This window comes from Myotis yumanensis, unplaced genomic scaffold (assembly GCF_028538775.1).
Source record: "Myotis yumanensis isolate MYYU_CA2020_CCGP unplaced genomic scaffold, mMyoYum1.0.hap1 SCAF_2, whole genome shotgun sequence".
Classification (NCBI taxonomy): domain Eukaryota; kingdom Metazoa; phylum Chordata; class Mammalia; order Chiroptera; family Vespertilionidae; genus Myotis; species Myotis yumanensis.
The window spans coordinates 178,726,764-178,743,065 of NW_027223753.1; the positions used below are offsets into that span (position 1 = coordinate 178,726,764).

General features: G+C 43.5%; 1 protein-coding gene across 1 annotated transcript in view; it reads right to left on the reverse strand.

The window, feature by feature from the left end:
• USP13 (ubiquitin specific peptidase 13) overlaps nucleotides 1–16,302 on the reverse strand; it is a 116,698-nt gene that overhangs the window by 67,521 nt on the left and 32,875 nt on the right. Inside the window, exons 4-6 of the mRNA XM_070406758.1 lie at nucleotides 9,439–9,560; nucleotides 3,534–3,676; nucleotides 925–1,109 (exon numbers count right to left, since the gene is read on the reverse strand). Coding sequence (XP_070262859.1) covers nucleotides 925–1,109; nucleotides 3,534–3,676; nucleotides 9,439–9,560 — 450 coding nt within the window. The remainder of the gene's footprint in view (nucleotides 1–924; nucleotides 1,110–3,533; nucleotides 3,677–9,438; nucleotides 9,561–16,302) is intronic.

The following is a 16,302-nucleotide window of genomic DNA, read 5'->3' on the forward strand; positions in this document are numbered from 1 at the left end:
GCCCATCCTAGCCAGTTACTCAGAGGCAGGCTAATTCTGAAAGAGAGCAGAGAAAAGACACATATCTTTATATTGTTCCTAAAAAACTCATCTTAACCTTAACATAAAGAAGAAATGTAATCTCAAGCCTGGACAGATGGAGAAAATGGCCCTAGATGTTGACCCAGACCTGTGCTTAATAACTATTTCCAATGGTGCTTAGATGACGGATGGGTCTTATGGCCACTGCTCAACATTTAAGTTGCTCATTACTGACCATGATGTAATTTCCTTTTTCCTCACAAGTGGTAGAGGGAATTGACTGTATAAACATGGCCAAAAGTATTGCTTTAAAGGACACTGTGTGAGACCATAAAGAAAAAAACAATTCTGAAGCTGACGGTATAAATAGGGAGTAATTCAACTCCTCACTGCACGTGAACCACTGCTGCCAGAGAGCGGCAGGGACTCTGAACACCCAGTATCCATCCTTTCAAACCCATCTTCTCCATAATGAACCTACTTGTTCCTAAAAGAATGAATTCTAGGGCTTCCCCAACTATTCTAATGTTGGGTTTGATTGTGCACTTTCGCTTCACAAGTACCTGATTCCTGCTTCTCCCCTCTAAGCCAAGAGACACAGAAAGATAATAACCAAAGCAGCTAGCTTTTATTAACACCTTACTGCGTGCACTGAGCTAAAAGCTGATGCACCTTAACAATCCTGTGAGGGAGGTACCATGGTTATCTTCAAGATGAGGAACCTGACACTTAGAAGGATTTGAAAACTCCCCCAAGACATCACAGCGAATAAGAGGCAGAATCAGGATTCAAACCTGAGCTGTCGGAATCTAGAGCCTACACTCTCCAACTATTGGATTAAGACATTGCTCAAATCTAGGAGGGAGCCACTGCCGGTTCCCAGAGTCGAACAAGCACACTCACCTGCCCCGTCAGGAGTGATGGTTCCCAGTTTCACTGCGAGAGGGTAGCCCATGTCTCTGTAATGCTCCAGGGCATGCCCGTTACCCCCAGAGCTGTCAAAGAACCACTTCCCACACAGGACGGAGCCATCGGTGAGGTTCAACCAGAGGTTTTCCCGAAGGTCACATCTGGCACACTTCCAACCACTGGAAAGTCATTGGAGAACAGTTAGTACAGCTGGAATGCAAGGCATAATTAGAAAATCAACAGTGCCTCAAGAAGAAACAAGCCTGGCTGGTGTGACTCAGTGGTTGTGCGTTGACCTATGCACCAGGAGGTCACGAGTTCAATTCCCGGTCAGGGCACATGCCTGGGTTGCAGGCTTGATTCCCCAGTGGGAACATGTGGGAGACAGCTGATCAATGATTCTCACTCATCATTGATGTTTCTATCTCTCTCTCCCTCTCCCTTCCTCTCTGAAATCAATAAAAATATATTTTTAAAAAAGAAGGAAGGAGTGCCTCAAGCTGGGGCCACAGTAAACAATCAGTGGAATAATCTGAGTCACTCCCAGAGCAGCAGGACCCCACAGTACCCTGCCTGCCACCCAGATGGGGACCAGCTCCTCCCGCTCCTCCGAGATGGCTCTTGGACTTTAGAAAACTAACACAGAACCTGAGGACAGAAGGGGAGCTCACCTCCTTAAAATTCCCATGTGAGGGACAGAGGAGCTTGAATACGTTTAAAGCATTAAGGATTCCATGTATATAAACACCTAAATTTCAAAAGCATTAACTACACCTAAGAAAACTAGTTTAAACAAAACCCTACTACATGGCAAATTAAATTAAGTAGAAGGGAAATCACCCTAATGCAGTGGTTCTCAACCTTGGCTGCACATTAGAATCACCTGGGAATCTTTTTAAAATCCTGATTTCTGGGCCTCATCCTCCGGAAATTCTGGTTCTTTGTTATGGGGTGGGGCCACAACATTAGGGCCTAACAGAAGGTTAAATATCGGGTATGTGCCAGGGACTTACCGAAACTCTTTCATTTAATTCTAATGAACACCCTCAGCATCAGTATTACCAACCCCAATGTGAACAGGAGAAACTGAGGTATCGTGCCTGTGCTAAGACTACACAGAATGGGACTGCAGTGCAGTTAGGGTTCAACAAGACTGGACACGTTCCTAATCTGCTCTTTCCTTCTAGCACCTGCCTCTGGAAACACACCAGCACCTAGGAGATGCTCAAGTGGCCCAGAGAGCATTCCAGCCAAAAATGTGACAACCAAAGGCTACTTTAAGTTGGGTTCCCCAAGAAGCAGAGTCTGAGACAAAAATATGAATGCAAATGGCTTGTTTGGGAGGTGATCCCAGGAAGCATCACAGGGAAGTGAGACTAGAAAGGGCAGGAGGCTGCCACAAGCAATGGGGGCCCAGTCCAGCTGGGGAACCCTGGAGGCAGTTATCCCACCTGAGTGGGGATCTGGGGTATTTGTCCAGCCACTCCACAGGCACTGGCTGAGGGCTGATCCAGGAGGACAGGAGGGAGCATTAACTCCATAGCATCTCTGACTGTCCCATCACAAGCCTACCTGGTTTCAGCAGGCAGAGAAAGCCCTCAAGCAAAGAGTTGCAGGTGGTTGCAACTGGGAGCATTAGGGTGGGGACAGACTCAGGGGTATGGGCTGGCCATATTCAGTATCTACTACTAAGGTACAGATAATTTTGTTATTTTTTTATAATTTCATTTTTATTTTTATTAGAGAACATGCAAGAGACACAGAGAGAGAAACATCAATGTGAGAGAGACACATCGATTGGTTGCCTCCCACATGTGCCCCAACGGGATCAAGCCTGCAACCGAGGTATGTGCATTGACCAGAATCAAACCCAGGACCATTTGTCCATAGGCCGACACTCTATCCACTGAGCCAAACCAGATAGATAATTTTAGAGAGATTTTTTTTAATTGATTTTTTTGGGGGGGGGGAGAAAGAGAGAGAGAGAGAAACATCAATTTGTTGTTCCACTTATTTATGCATTCATTGGTTGATTCTTGTATGTGCTCTGACCAGGGATCGAATCTGCAACCTTGGGTAGCAGGACAGTAATCTAACCAACTGAGCTACCTGGCCAGGACCTAGAGAGAATTTTTGAGCTTATCTTACCTAATAATAGACAAACATGTAAATTGACCGTACCTTCGCTATGCTAACCAGCCCATCAGGAGAGTGTGCAAATTAACCTAACAAAGATGGCAGTTAATTTGCATACGTAGGCTCCAAGCAGTGGAGCGAAGCCTGACAGCCCGGGGGCTGGCATAGCAGCGAAAGCCTCACGGCCCCGGGGCCCGCGGAGCAGCGAAAGCCTCATGGCCCCGGGGGCCGGCTCCAGCTGGAGCCCGGCCAGAGCGAAGGCCTGGGTGCTGGGTGCCGGAGGAAAACCGGTGCCAGCAGCCAGGGGAAAGGAAGGCCTATTGCACGAATCTCTTCATGCAACAGGCCTCCAGTTTTTAATAAAAGGCATCTGATAAAAATATGTTAACTGCTAATTCAGAGAAGAGGTAGAAGAGTAGATATTCTTTTGGTTTTAGGGGGTAAAGCTCCATTTTCCTGACACTCACCTTGGAGGAATCCTGACTCCATTGTCCAACTGAGTGAGGTTATTGGCATACTTGGATACTGGCAACTCATGTTCCCAGGTGTCTGGGTCTTGTTTTCTGTATGGAGATTTTGAGCTAAGAACTGCATCACAAGCGATTGTTACCTATAAGATGAACCCAAATGTAATACATTAGAACAGTCTGAGAGAATAACAACTTCTATAAAATAAATTTCAAGGTTTATTAGTAAATACAGCTTAATCTAAGAAAAGCAAATGGTACAGTTACCACAAAAGCAAGATCCTACTTTCTTGATTCCAGCACTTTCTCCCTGGCTCTTGCTGGATTTTGTCTCTGGCCTACAGTTTGCAGTATTGACAATGCCACAAGATAGCAAGGAGCCAAATCCAGTTTGTAAGCCCAAGTGCAGGAGCCAAATTTAAAAATTCCTACCCCTTATCAAGCAGAGTGAAAAGTATAAGATGAACAATTTATAAATTAGCCAATGGAATGCCTAGGATTTACCCATGGGGTGTGTTTTCCTCTTAACAAATATACACCCAGATATACAATACCCTCAACTCATCACACAATGGCATGTGGTCAAGGGCACTTGAATGGAATGCAAGCAGCAGCTTCATTACTTAATCAGGTGCAAATGTGACCCTGGCCAGGGACGTGCCTGGTGTCTCTGTGCCAGATCCATCCAAATTATAGTGGCGGGGGGGGGGCGGGGGGAGCCATGCAGATTCTCTGCTTTCTCCCAACCCAAGTGATCTTGGACATATGCCCATCATCACATTTGCTTAATGATATGTTATTTCCGGCTGTCTTAAAAAACATATTCCAGTGGGAATGTAAAATGGTGCAGCCACTTTGGAAAATAGTGTGGCAGGTCCTCGAACAGTTAAACAGAGTTAGCATAGGGCCCAGGAATTCCATTCCTAGGTACATACCCAAGATAAATATGTGTCCACACAAAAACTTAGACACAAATGTTCATAGAAGCATTATTTACAATAGCAAAAAGGAGAAACAACCCAAATGTTCATTAATGATAAATGGGTAAATAAAATGTCAGCATGGATACATCTTGAAAATATATGTTAAGCGAAAAGAAGCCAGCCACAAATAAACATGTATTACATAATCCCATTTATTTGAAATACCCAGAATAGGCAAATCTATAGAGACAGAAAGTAAATTAGTGATTGCCATCAGCTGGGGGGGGTGGGGGGGGGGAGAAGTTGAGAGGTGGGATAATAAAAATATTTTAGAATGAGCCCTGGCCGATGTAGCTCAGTAGTTGGAGCATCGGACTGTGCACTGGATGGTCTGGGATTCGATTTCCGGTCAGGTGCAAGTACCTGGTTTGTGGGTTCATTCCCTATCCCCAGTAGGAGCGTGTGCAGTAGGCAACAGATCGATGCGTCTCTCTCAGATCGATATTTCCCTCTCTCTCTCTCCCCCTCTCCTCCCTCCCTTCCACTCTTTCTGAAAAGCAATGGGGGGAAAAACTCTAGAATGAGATAGTGGTGATGGATGCCCAACTCTGAATATAATAAAAGCCACTGAATTGTTAAAAATAAAAATTTTAAGCAAAAATTTGTATTCTGCATCACTAACCTCCTGCACAGTTAGCTGAACTCCATGCAGAATCTTTTCCCCTGGGTACCACTGATTGATCCCAAAATTGATTAAGAGACAATGGAGGAAGTTCCCTCAGCTGCCATCCCACCCCCATCCAGCCCATGGGCAATTCCTATCACTCCTACATCCAAAACCTACTTGGAATCTAGCTCTTCTCAATTTGGACACACCCATCTCAGTTCCAATACATCACAGCTCACCCAATGGCCACACAGCAGCCCCTTAGTCTCCTTCCTGCAGCAGCCAGAGTGATCTGCTGTGAATATCAGATCCTATCCTTCCTCAGCTTAAAACTTTCCGAAGTTACACTGAACACTACCAGCTGACGACACTGGGAAAAGCACAGTCAGAAATAAGGAAAAGGCCCCTGCCCTCAAAAAGCTTTTACTCCGTGATAGATCAGGCATCCATACCTATTATTTACAACCTTTTTAAAAAAAATACTCCCATTCATCTCTCACCACAAGTGCTGCTATATAATTACCCTCTCCTCTCAATTATCAAAATTCATCTCTTACCCCCCCATCCAGGGCTGGCCCTACAGAATGAGGCTGAGTTCACCACCAGCCCCTTCCTGATTTTTATGGGGTTTTTAAGCTGTCTCCACACTTCTGGCTATGCATCCTAATCTTTTTAGTCTGAACTGTCATAATCCCCTTCTTGTTTCACTGGCTTTGTTAAGCCCTTCCCAGGCCTCAACTGAATTCTATCTACCCCACTAGGTCTTTAAGTGTTCTGGTTTGCAATACACAATGTTTTTTATTAACCTTTTGAGTCCCAAGCATGCGATCGCGCTGCTTGGTATTTCTCGACATGGTATTTCGTACTCATTTAGAGAAAGCGCGGTTGCGCTGTTTGGGATTCTTCGACAGTGTTTTTTCAATACCCCCTGGGACTCAAACGAATCGTATGTTTTCTCGACATAAAATCTCAGCAGCGCAATTGCGCTGCTTGGGACTCAAATGGTTAAGAGCTGAATATAACATTTATTTTCGTTGACTATCCTTCCTTATGACACTCAACAAAACTGCCTTAAATTCTGGGCCACTAAAATACACTAATTTAGTGTTTTCAGAACATCATCTATAATCACTTAGAGGCCTCTTTTATGGATCATCGCTGAAGGTCAAGATATACCACCCTGTAATTTATTGTGAATTATCTTTCCCTGGATGTGTTCTATGGAGTGAAGTGAGAGACCTTGTTACTAGTCCTGATTTCATCCCAGGTCCTCAAGTTCAGTGGGGTCCTAGAACCTACTCAAACCAGCTCACAGACTCAATTATTATATATTAAGAAATTCTGTAAGATATTTGTTCAACACTGCCATTATTAAAAACTATGAAATTTCAGCCCGGCCTGTATCCTCTCACAATCTGGTACCCCTCGGGATGAACCTAAACTGGCAGTCGGACATCCCTTTTACAATCTGGGATGCTGCATGCACCAGTGACCATACTTTTCATACAGGTGAAAGACATCTTGCTGTTTTATGGGCAGCTACATTTTTTTTTACCCTGATTATAAAGAGTAGTACATAGCGTGATCCTTCTGAGGCAGTAGTACCATTTTCCCCATCTTATGGGTGGAAAAACTGAAGCAGAGAGAAGTTAAGTAATTGGCTTTGTCACACAGTTATAAATGTCAGAATCAGGGCTGACCACAAAATATGCAAGCCAGAGTCCATGCATGTCATTGCCGCATCATCCTATTTTTTCAGTGTTAGAGTAGCCTTGCCAGGTTTTAATTTTTAAATCTGAGAGACTGTTCCCAATATATAGGGTAGGGTCCCTAGGCCTAGCAGGCGACTAGGGCCATCTATGGGGCGACCGGTGGATGGGGCGATCAGGGGGCCCCCACTGGCACCCACCTTGGCTGGTGGCCTGGCACTGCCTGCTGGCTGCCCCCCCCCCCCCCAATCGCTGCCGCCAGTCGCCTTCCTCTGGGTGGGGAGGGAATGCGTTTCATAGCGACCTGGTCATTCCACTGTTCAGTCAATTTGAAAATTAGGGCTTTATTATATAGGATTAAATTATATAAACTTATAATTAAATAAACTATATTTTTTAAAGGTAGCAAATATGCAAAACACTTCATAATGGTTTTACTATGTCTTACTAGTATCCATGTTCTCTTGAGGTTATTTACATCTATGGTAAGTGAATGGTGGAAATTCTTTATAAAAGCTCTTCCAACACCGCATTCAGTGACATTTTGTTAGCCTGAAATCAGCCATGGTAGCAGTATTCACACACAGAAACCAGAAACCTCTACAAAGCGGGACTGTTCCCCCCAGCGAGGTGGTTGCTAACCATTTACAAGCATACCACTGCTAACTTCCTGATGTCTAAAGTGAGGTACTAGGTTCCGGATTATAAAATCCTTACTGAGCCCCCAATGCTCTGTCTCTGTGGACCTGCATTGCTAGGAGGTGGTTTCACTTTTTGGCAGGATCTCGTAACTAACTACCTGAAACTGAATTTTTCCAGTGCTGAGAAGCTCATGAGATGAAGGAAGCATGACCTGGTTGGGTGGTTTTGAGCTCAATAACTCTGTTATTTAAAAGCATAAAAAGAGAATTTTAAAAGTGTGAAAAGAACATGTAGTATAGATAAATCTTATTAGATACACCCAGGCTTTTCCTTCAAGCTCCCCTTGCAAATAATTCTCCCTTCTTTTTTAATTCTCAAACTATTCTTTCATTCTAAAAGACTCTGTAGTAAAAATTCTGACTTAAACTGCTGGGTTTAGATTTCTATGTCACTCCACTTTTAAATAAAAGAATTCATACCTCGAATTATGTTCTGAATATAGGAATAATTTAAAGTATTTAGAGATTTTTTTTATTCACTTTCTCACATGAAGACTTTTCCTTCATAGGTGGTGGGAAGAAAAGCACTTATCATTTACTGTGTGCTTCTTTATTCTTTCCTGACGGCATGGTTACATTGGACAAGGACAATGAGAACTCTCAGTATTGCAAAGATATAAGCTGTAGTATATAAAATCAGGTAGTGGGACAAGGCAAGACCATTTGTCCACTCCTATAGTTTATCCTTGGTAACAGCCCTGCATCAACACGGGGAATTGGAGAATGCAGAAGTAATTTAACTCGGTATGCCTTCCTAAGGGTGTGCACTTAATACTTAAAAAGGATATGTTACATGTAATCATTAGAGAAAGATTTACAATACCTAAACCCAGAAAACTTTCATTTCTATGGTCTTCTATTTAAGTATAAAGTAAGTCACGGGCAGAAGAGGTGGGATGGTAGAAACCTGGCCCCTAAGGACATGGGAACCCCAAGCACAAACTGGCCAGGGCAGGTGAGCAGGTGGCTGTAGACAGGGTCACACAAAGTCCTGAAGACTCCGGGAACTAAAGACCTGGCTTTGGTCCTGGCAGAGTTTGGGGGGGGGGGGGGGGGGGGAGAACTGACATGTCTACCCTCCAATTGGCCCTGACCCCTGACCCCACTGCTATCTGTGGCCAGACTCTGAGAATTCAGGGTGTACACAGAGTGGGGAAGAGGAAAAAGCAAGGAAGGAGGGAGTGGCAGAGACAATACAGAAAAAAGAGGAAAGAACAGGAAAATGGTCAGGGTCCCCGAGAGAACTCGGTGCCCACTCCCAGGATTCGAGAATGGACGTGAAAACAGATCCTGGCTGCCTCCCCCCACCGCACCCTCCCCAGCATGAAGTTGTTCAGGAAGATGAAAGTTGCTCCACGGAAATGAAAGGAAAGGAAGAGAAAAAAATAAATAAAAAACCTCACCACTAAATCTAAATTCACAGTAATCTCAGTCTTCATGAGGAGCAAAACTGAAAAGTGGGTTCACGTAACCACAGAGCTGCTGCAGCCCCGTGGCGCGTGAATATCTGGTCATTTTTGCCATCCTGTTGCTGCTGTTGCAGCCGTGGGACTCGTTGATTTAATCCCAAACAAAATCTTACATGAAAGGCCAACTGGCAGAGGACATAAAGTGATCGTCGTTCCTCTGATCAGAAGACAGGCCCTGCACATCTCGGGATGTGGTTTGAAAAATCTAAGCAACGGACTGTGAGTCACAGGCAGCGAGAAGCCAAGCTCCTGAAACGGAACCCTGCGAGCCCTCTTCGCAGAGAAGTAGCGCTGTGCTCGTGTCTGTGCTCATTCTTCTCCTCTTCTCGCATTCAGCCCGCCTTCCCCACCCCACGTGCACGCACACGGCACACGCACACACACCTGACACAGAGAGCCACGCGCATCTAGCTAGCAGCCGTGCACACTCACTGACCAGGGCAGGTAACTCCTCAATATTTGGTAGTGCTATTTCATAGTGGTCTGGGAATATAACAAGTTTGGCTTCATCTTCATATTCATAATCGTCGCTATTTAAATCGTCATCAGTATCTAGATCTGAGGAGAAAACAAAAACAAAGAACAAGACATGAAGAAAGAACATCCCACACGAAGGCAGCACTCGCTGGGGAAGCCAGACAGCCACAGGGACCAGACCGAGGGCAGCGCACTCACACTCCCTCCTCTGACCGACCATCCGCCGGCCCAAACCCGGGGGTGAAAGGCCCTGCCATCTGCCTCAGTTACGAATACTTACTGATTAGTGACAGGTGTACAAAGAAGACTGAGTCACATCAGACAGCTTCACAGTTAAACATATGTACCAGATACTCAATTCTTAAACATGTGTAAAGGAATAGACTGTTCATTATGATTTGTTGGGTACCTGGTTCCTGATTTCCCAAGAATGGGATGGAATGTTTGTCCCAACACTGTAATTTGGAAGAAAGTACATGGGTTTCAGAGTAGATAAACCTAGGTTCAGTTCTGGCTTCAAAAATTAATGTTACTTTTGGGCAAATCACAAAATCTCTAAGCCTTAGTTCCCTCATTTGTAGAATGGAGTTAATAACACTTATCTCACACACTTGATATGGGGAATAAATAAGAAACTGTAGACAAGCAACCTGGCACAGACCTGGTGGTCAATAATAGCAGCTATTAGTGAAAAAATAAAATCTCAATTTCCCTCTTTCTCTCTCGCTCTCTCTCACTCCTCCCCGCCTCTGAGAGCTGGTGGGATATTGGATAGTACCCCAGAGGGGAAACTCCATAATGTAAATTGGTCCTAGGGCTGTGGAGAATTTTCAGTAAGAAAGATGAGGTCCTCTAGGCTACTGTCTATCAAGTCACCGCCTCTTTGCTTGGCTAATCCCTGGTAAAGGTTAGGAGAAGGCTCAGGAAATGTCTTGTCACAATATTTACATGGACATTTCAGCCTGAGTTCACATGATGCCAGCACCCCGATCATGTCTGTATGTTTAGGTGTTTGGAACTATGGTGACAAAGAGCTACTGAGCCACATTCCACTCACACACACACAAAGCCACACATAAACAGGTACACAAACATGGGCTCTGTCGACAGGAGAAAGTTGTTGTACTAGATAAAGCAGCCAGCTGAAAATCAAAGGATCTAGATTCTGTTATTACCCAACTGTTTGCCTCCAACCAAAAATCTAGTATCTTTCTGTGTACAGCTCTGCTCTTGATTCCCAAAGGGAGGGCAGTTTTAAGTAGAAAATGAGATACAGCAAAAACACAGTCTAAGTGTGTTAATGAAGGATCCTGAATGACAAGACTCAGAAATGCCAAAGGAAAGAAACAAAAACATTGTTAGATAACCATAAAAGGTTTATTTCAGAAAAAGCTGCATTAAAGAAGATTCCAGCCTGGCCAGTGTGGCTCAGTGGTTGAGTGTTGACCTATGAACCAGGAGATCACAGTTCGGTTCCAGTCAGGGGCAGATGCCTGGGTTGCAGGCTCAATCCCCACTGGGGAGTGTGCAGGAGGTGGCCGATCAATGACTTCCTCTCATCATTGATGCTTCTATCTCTCTTTCCCTCTCCCTTCCTTTCTAAAATCAATACAAATATTTTTTTAAAGATTCTAAGAGTTTAAGAAGTGACTAAAGGTGCCGAAACCGGTTTGGCTCAGTGGATAGAGCGTCGGCCTGCGGACTGAAAGGTACCAGGTTCGATTCCGGTCAAGGGCATGTACTTGGGTTTCGGGCACATCCCCAGTAGGAGATGTGCAGGAGGCAGCTGATCGATGTTTCTCTCTCATCGATGTTTCTAACTCTCTATCTCTCTCCCTTCCTCTCTGTAAAAAAATAATAAAATATATTAAAAAAAAAAAAAGAAGTGACTAAAGGCATTTATTTCAAGGAAATGACTCAAAGATAGACATTCAGTCAGTGTTATAAAAATTTGAATGCCCCAATATATATAATAAAAAAAAATGAAAACTTAAACATTCAATGAAGACAGTGTTCAACCCAACAGACTATTATTAAAATATTTATTTAGAATAGGTATAAACATGAAAATGTCTATGCTATGTGAACACTAAAAATATAAAATCATTTTCACTGTAAAAACAACTTTGTAGAAGTTATGGTCCTAGATAAGAACTGGAAGGAAATCTAGACAAATGAAAATAGTGAGTGGGTGAACTTTTCTCTATCTTTAAACTTTCCTTTCTTATATTATTTATAACAATTTTAAGTAACCAAAGTACAAATCTTTTGTTTTTATGTATAGAGTCTGCTTATATAACACTAGAGACCCGGTGCACAAAATTCATGCACGGGTAGGGTCCCTAGGCCTGGCTGGTGATCAGGGCCAATCAGGGCCTTCCAACTGCTGGCCAGGGCCTCCCTTCCTTCCCCGGCTGCTGGCAGCCAGCTGGGGCCTTCCTTCATTCCGCATTGCCCCCTGGTGGTCAGCACATGTCATAGTGATCAATTGAACTCCTGGTTTCCTGGTCAAACTCCTGAGGGGACTCTTTGCATATTAGCCTATTATACACATAGATATTATGTAGGCGTCTCTTTTCCATAGAAAACATACTCATTTAATGTTAATTCAAATCTTACCTGACCAAACACAATGATAAACTAAGTCCAAGAAAATGCCACCCTGGCATTTACTAGCTATGTAACGCTGGCCAAGATCTTTCAAGTTCATTTTCTTCGGGAGTAAGCTATGGATTGTGTACTCCACACAATTGTTGAGAGGATTAAACAAGGTAAGGTTTTAAGGCACCTCATACAGGACCTGGCAGGGCTTCTCGGCTCCACAGATAGTAGCTGCCATCACCTCCATCATCACCATCACCACCTTCTCTACACTCCTGACAACATGTTCAAAAGTGCCTTCCCTTCCTTTCGGCAGCCCCAGCTCCAACCCAATCCTGGAATAAGTTTCAGGAAGACCACAATATCATGTGGGGTCTGCCATGTGATCTGACCGTGGAGAAGGGACACCTTCTGCATCCCCAGCCCCTGCACACACCACACATCACACTCTCAGTAACTGTGCGTGAGAGGAGACTTTAAGAAGTTAAAACTCCACCAGGCTAAGGACAACAGCAAAGCAGGAGCATCAGAAGGATTGCTGTGGTTTGGGGGTTTTTTCATTGGTAACTGACGTGTATTTTAAAAGAAGCAAGACTGCTGTCATAAAAAACAAACAAACAAAGCAGAACTTTGTTGGGCTTCTTAACACTTTTATTTTTAATTCAACAGAATGGAAGGGGATCATGATCTTTCCCAAAAATCTTAATCCAAATTAGAGAAAGTCAACAGAAGGAACCTACACTCTGATTTTAAGGGACAAACCTAAGGTTTCTCCTGAATATAGATGACCCCACAATCCTAAGTATAAATCTATAATTTCCAAATTTCTCTAATTAGGGTCTCACCACCCCAAAAATATCCAGTTGAGAAACCTACAGAGAAAGCATGCCCTAAGGAACTGTAGGACTGGGACCCCCAACTTCTCCCATCAGTCACTTCCCATCGTGACTAATAACAGGTAATACCTGGATGGGCTCTTTTCCTAAGTTTTAAAAAACCTTTTGTGCCCTAGCCAGTCTGGCTCAGTGGACAGAGCATAGGCCTGTGGACTGAAGGGTCCCAGGTTCAATTCCGGTCAAAGGCACATACCTCAATTTCAGGCTTGATTCCTGGCCAGGAGGCAACCGATGAATGTGTCTCTCTCACATCAATGTTTCCCTCTTTCTCTGTCTCTCCCCCTTCCTTCCACTCTCTCTAAAAAATCAATGGAAAAATATCCTTGGGTGAAGATTAACAACAACATACATACATAGATACATGCACCAATCTTAAAAAAAAAAAAAAAAATACCACTTCCCCAGCTCTACTTCATCGATCCTCCCAGATCCCTGGGAGAAGTGGCTGAGACCACACCCATTTCCAAGAAGTAACTTGCCTAAACTTCCAAGCAGCACAGTGAGGAATGGATCCCTAAGGAAAACCAGGGCTCTGATCCCAGCTCAGCGTCTTCTCGGCCTGACCACAATGCATGTGCTGGAGGTGGACAGTCTGGCTGCTCCAATGCTGTGAAATCAGACCAGCCATTTACCCTCAAAAGAAGGGGAAGTTTTAGGAAAGCTCTTGAGCGCAGACCCTGTTCTGTGACCGGCTTCAGAAGGAAAGGCAACGTGGAATCCACTAGAACCTTCTGGTCATGATAGGCACAGGGGAGTTTTCAGAACAGGCCCATTCCTGGACCTTTCCCCAAATGTTCTCTTTTACAACCTGTTTCTCATCAAGTATGAGTGCCAGGACTAAAGCCAAAAAAATGGACGTTACGCTCTCTGAGGTTGAGGTAGCTCTTTGAAGTCCCAGCCTCAGACACGAAGACCCTAACTCATTCACTCTGATTTATGAATGCTGGGGGGAGGAGTGCTTAATACAAATATGAATATTTAACACTATTTTTATGACATGCCACATATATGGTATTTTTTATGAAATGCATTAGCAGTTATTCATATGTCTATACACATTTGTAACTTGGTTATAAAAATTATATAAGATTAGACCAGAATCACATCCCAAGTCCTGGGATATTTCTTTGAAGATCCCAGACTCCTTTACATCTGCTCTTCCCTTCTTCTATCTCATGGAACAATATATTTTATGTAAGTTTATTGCCAAAATTCACAATCTATCATATTGTGGTAAGTTATCTTTCCATTATAGTGTCCCTTTCTAGCCTGAAACATTAATGCAGAGCTACCTGCACTTTCTCAGTTCACAGCATCCCAGAAATTTTCACACAGCAGCAGGAAGCCAAAAAAAACCCTAATAGTTCTGTTTATTTAGTAGTTACATCCAAACAACTTAATTAAGTATTTATGTTCTAACAACTTATTGAAAAAATGATACACATATATTGAAAGAAAAAATGTTCTATTTCATTCTTAAATAACACAATTCCCTCCTACAGGATGAATACACCTTATTGGGCACTGCACAACTTCTCTTTGTATCAGACTGGATGCTGCCTCCATTTTTCCCAATCCACATTTATTTTCACATGGTATTTGCCTTTTATCATAGAAACCACCAAAAAACCAGCTTCACAAAGAGATGAAGTCATTGAAAGGAATACTGGGTACTCCAATAGTGAAACTACAAGCTAATGGTCCATGCAGTGTTCAAGCATCACTGTGTTCCCTTGAAGAGTTAAAACATCCTGAGGTGCACCTGTGAGTCTGCCACAGCACCCCAGGGTGCCTCAGAGCAGTTTGGGAACCAAAAGTGTTAATGGCTCACCACTGCCTATAGGAAAAAGTCTAAAAGCATGGTATATGTATAGACTATCACTGGAAGAATATACAAGATATATAAAGACATACAGACAGAAAATACTATTTGTCTCTGGAGAGACTAACCAGGGAGCTGGGAAACACAGAAGCCAAAGAAACTTACTCTTCATTATACAGCCACTTATAACTTTCAATTTTAAGCTTTGTCCATGTGTTATACATTCAAAATATTTTTTAATCCTAAATGCAAAAAGCATAAAATGAAAGTGATTCAAACGTTACCCATAGTTTTCATTATTGGTTAAAAAAAACATATACCAGCCAAAACTAGAGCTGAGGGAAGAATCCTTAACTGTGATTTCACTGATGAACATCAATGTAATCGGAAGAGTAACTTCACTGTTGAGGGCAGGATGGTGCTCAGGAGACTTGGGGGTGAGCCATTCAGCACCAGCTAATGGCCTCAGTTTCCCTTGTAAAATCAATACTGAAGGTCATAACTGAATGATTCAATGGTTTCAATGTGACTGTTGAACCAAAGGAAGAGGAATTAGTCACAAATCAAGTGGATGTGGATAAAAGCTTCCCTCCAGGAGAAAGCATTAGTCATCCGCCTCTGTTCATGAAAGAGAAGGGCATCATCCCTCCATTTCAACTGCAGCCAAAAAGCACTTTCTGTTCAAAGAAACAAGAGACTGCAAGAGTTCTGGTTCTCTTCCCTCCATGAAGAGACAACCCCAATGTCCCTTTTAGGGAAGGAATCTGTGGCAGAGCTGCTAGCTGCCCCCTGGTATCCATGCTCCCCTTCTTGCATAGTAACAGGATTTACTTCATGAAGACAGTTAACAGACTTTACTTTCCAGGCTCCTGTGCAGCAGCTGGTGTGGCCATGTGTCAAGTTCTGACCAGAGAGGTGAAAACTGAAGTGCTGCTGAGGATGTGAGAAGGCTGACAAAAAGAAGCAACTCCATTGGGAGATTAGACTTTTATCCTTCCCCCTTCATCTTCCCTGCTTTCCAGAATGGCGGTGTGATGACTGGAGTTCTAGCAGCCATTCTGCACCATGAAGTTACCATGAGGTTGGAAATCACAGGCCAGGATGGAGGTTGAAGCAGAAACATGGGAAGAGTCTAGAATTCTAATAGAACATGAGGCTGTCACATCAGCGTGGACACATCTTGGATCTCCTGCGATATGGACTGTTGAGTGAACACAAGGCAGCCTGTAGACAGGTCCCACCACAATGAGCTGGTCGGGGAGTGCTCCCAGGAAGCCATGAGAGGGGTCCACACCGAATGAAACACAAAACCTCGGTGCTTGCCTTTGGATTAATCTTTTAAAACAGTTACTTGACATCATCTACCACCAAAATGATCACTACAGAAATCAAACCCCAAAGTCTTTTTGAATAAAAGAAACAAAGTTAAAGGACAAGATAGTGAATCAAAGCAGGAAGAAACTCACCTCTATGACTGTTTCCAAGGGTTTTGCTTTTCAAATAA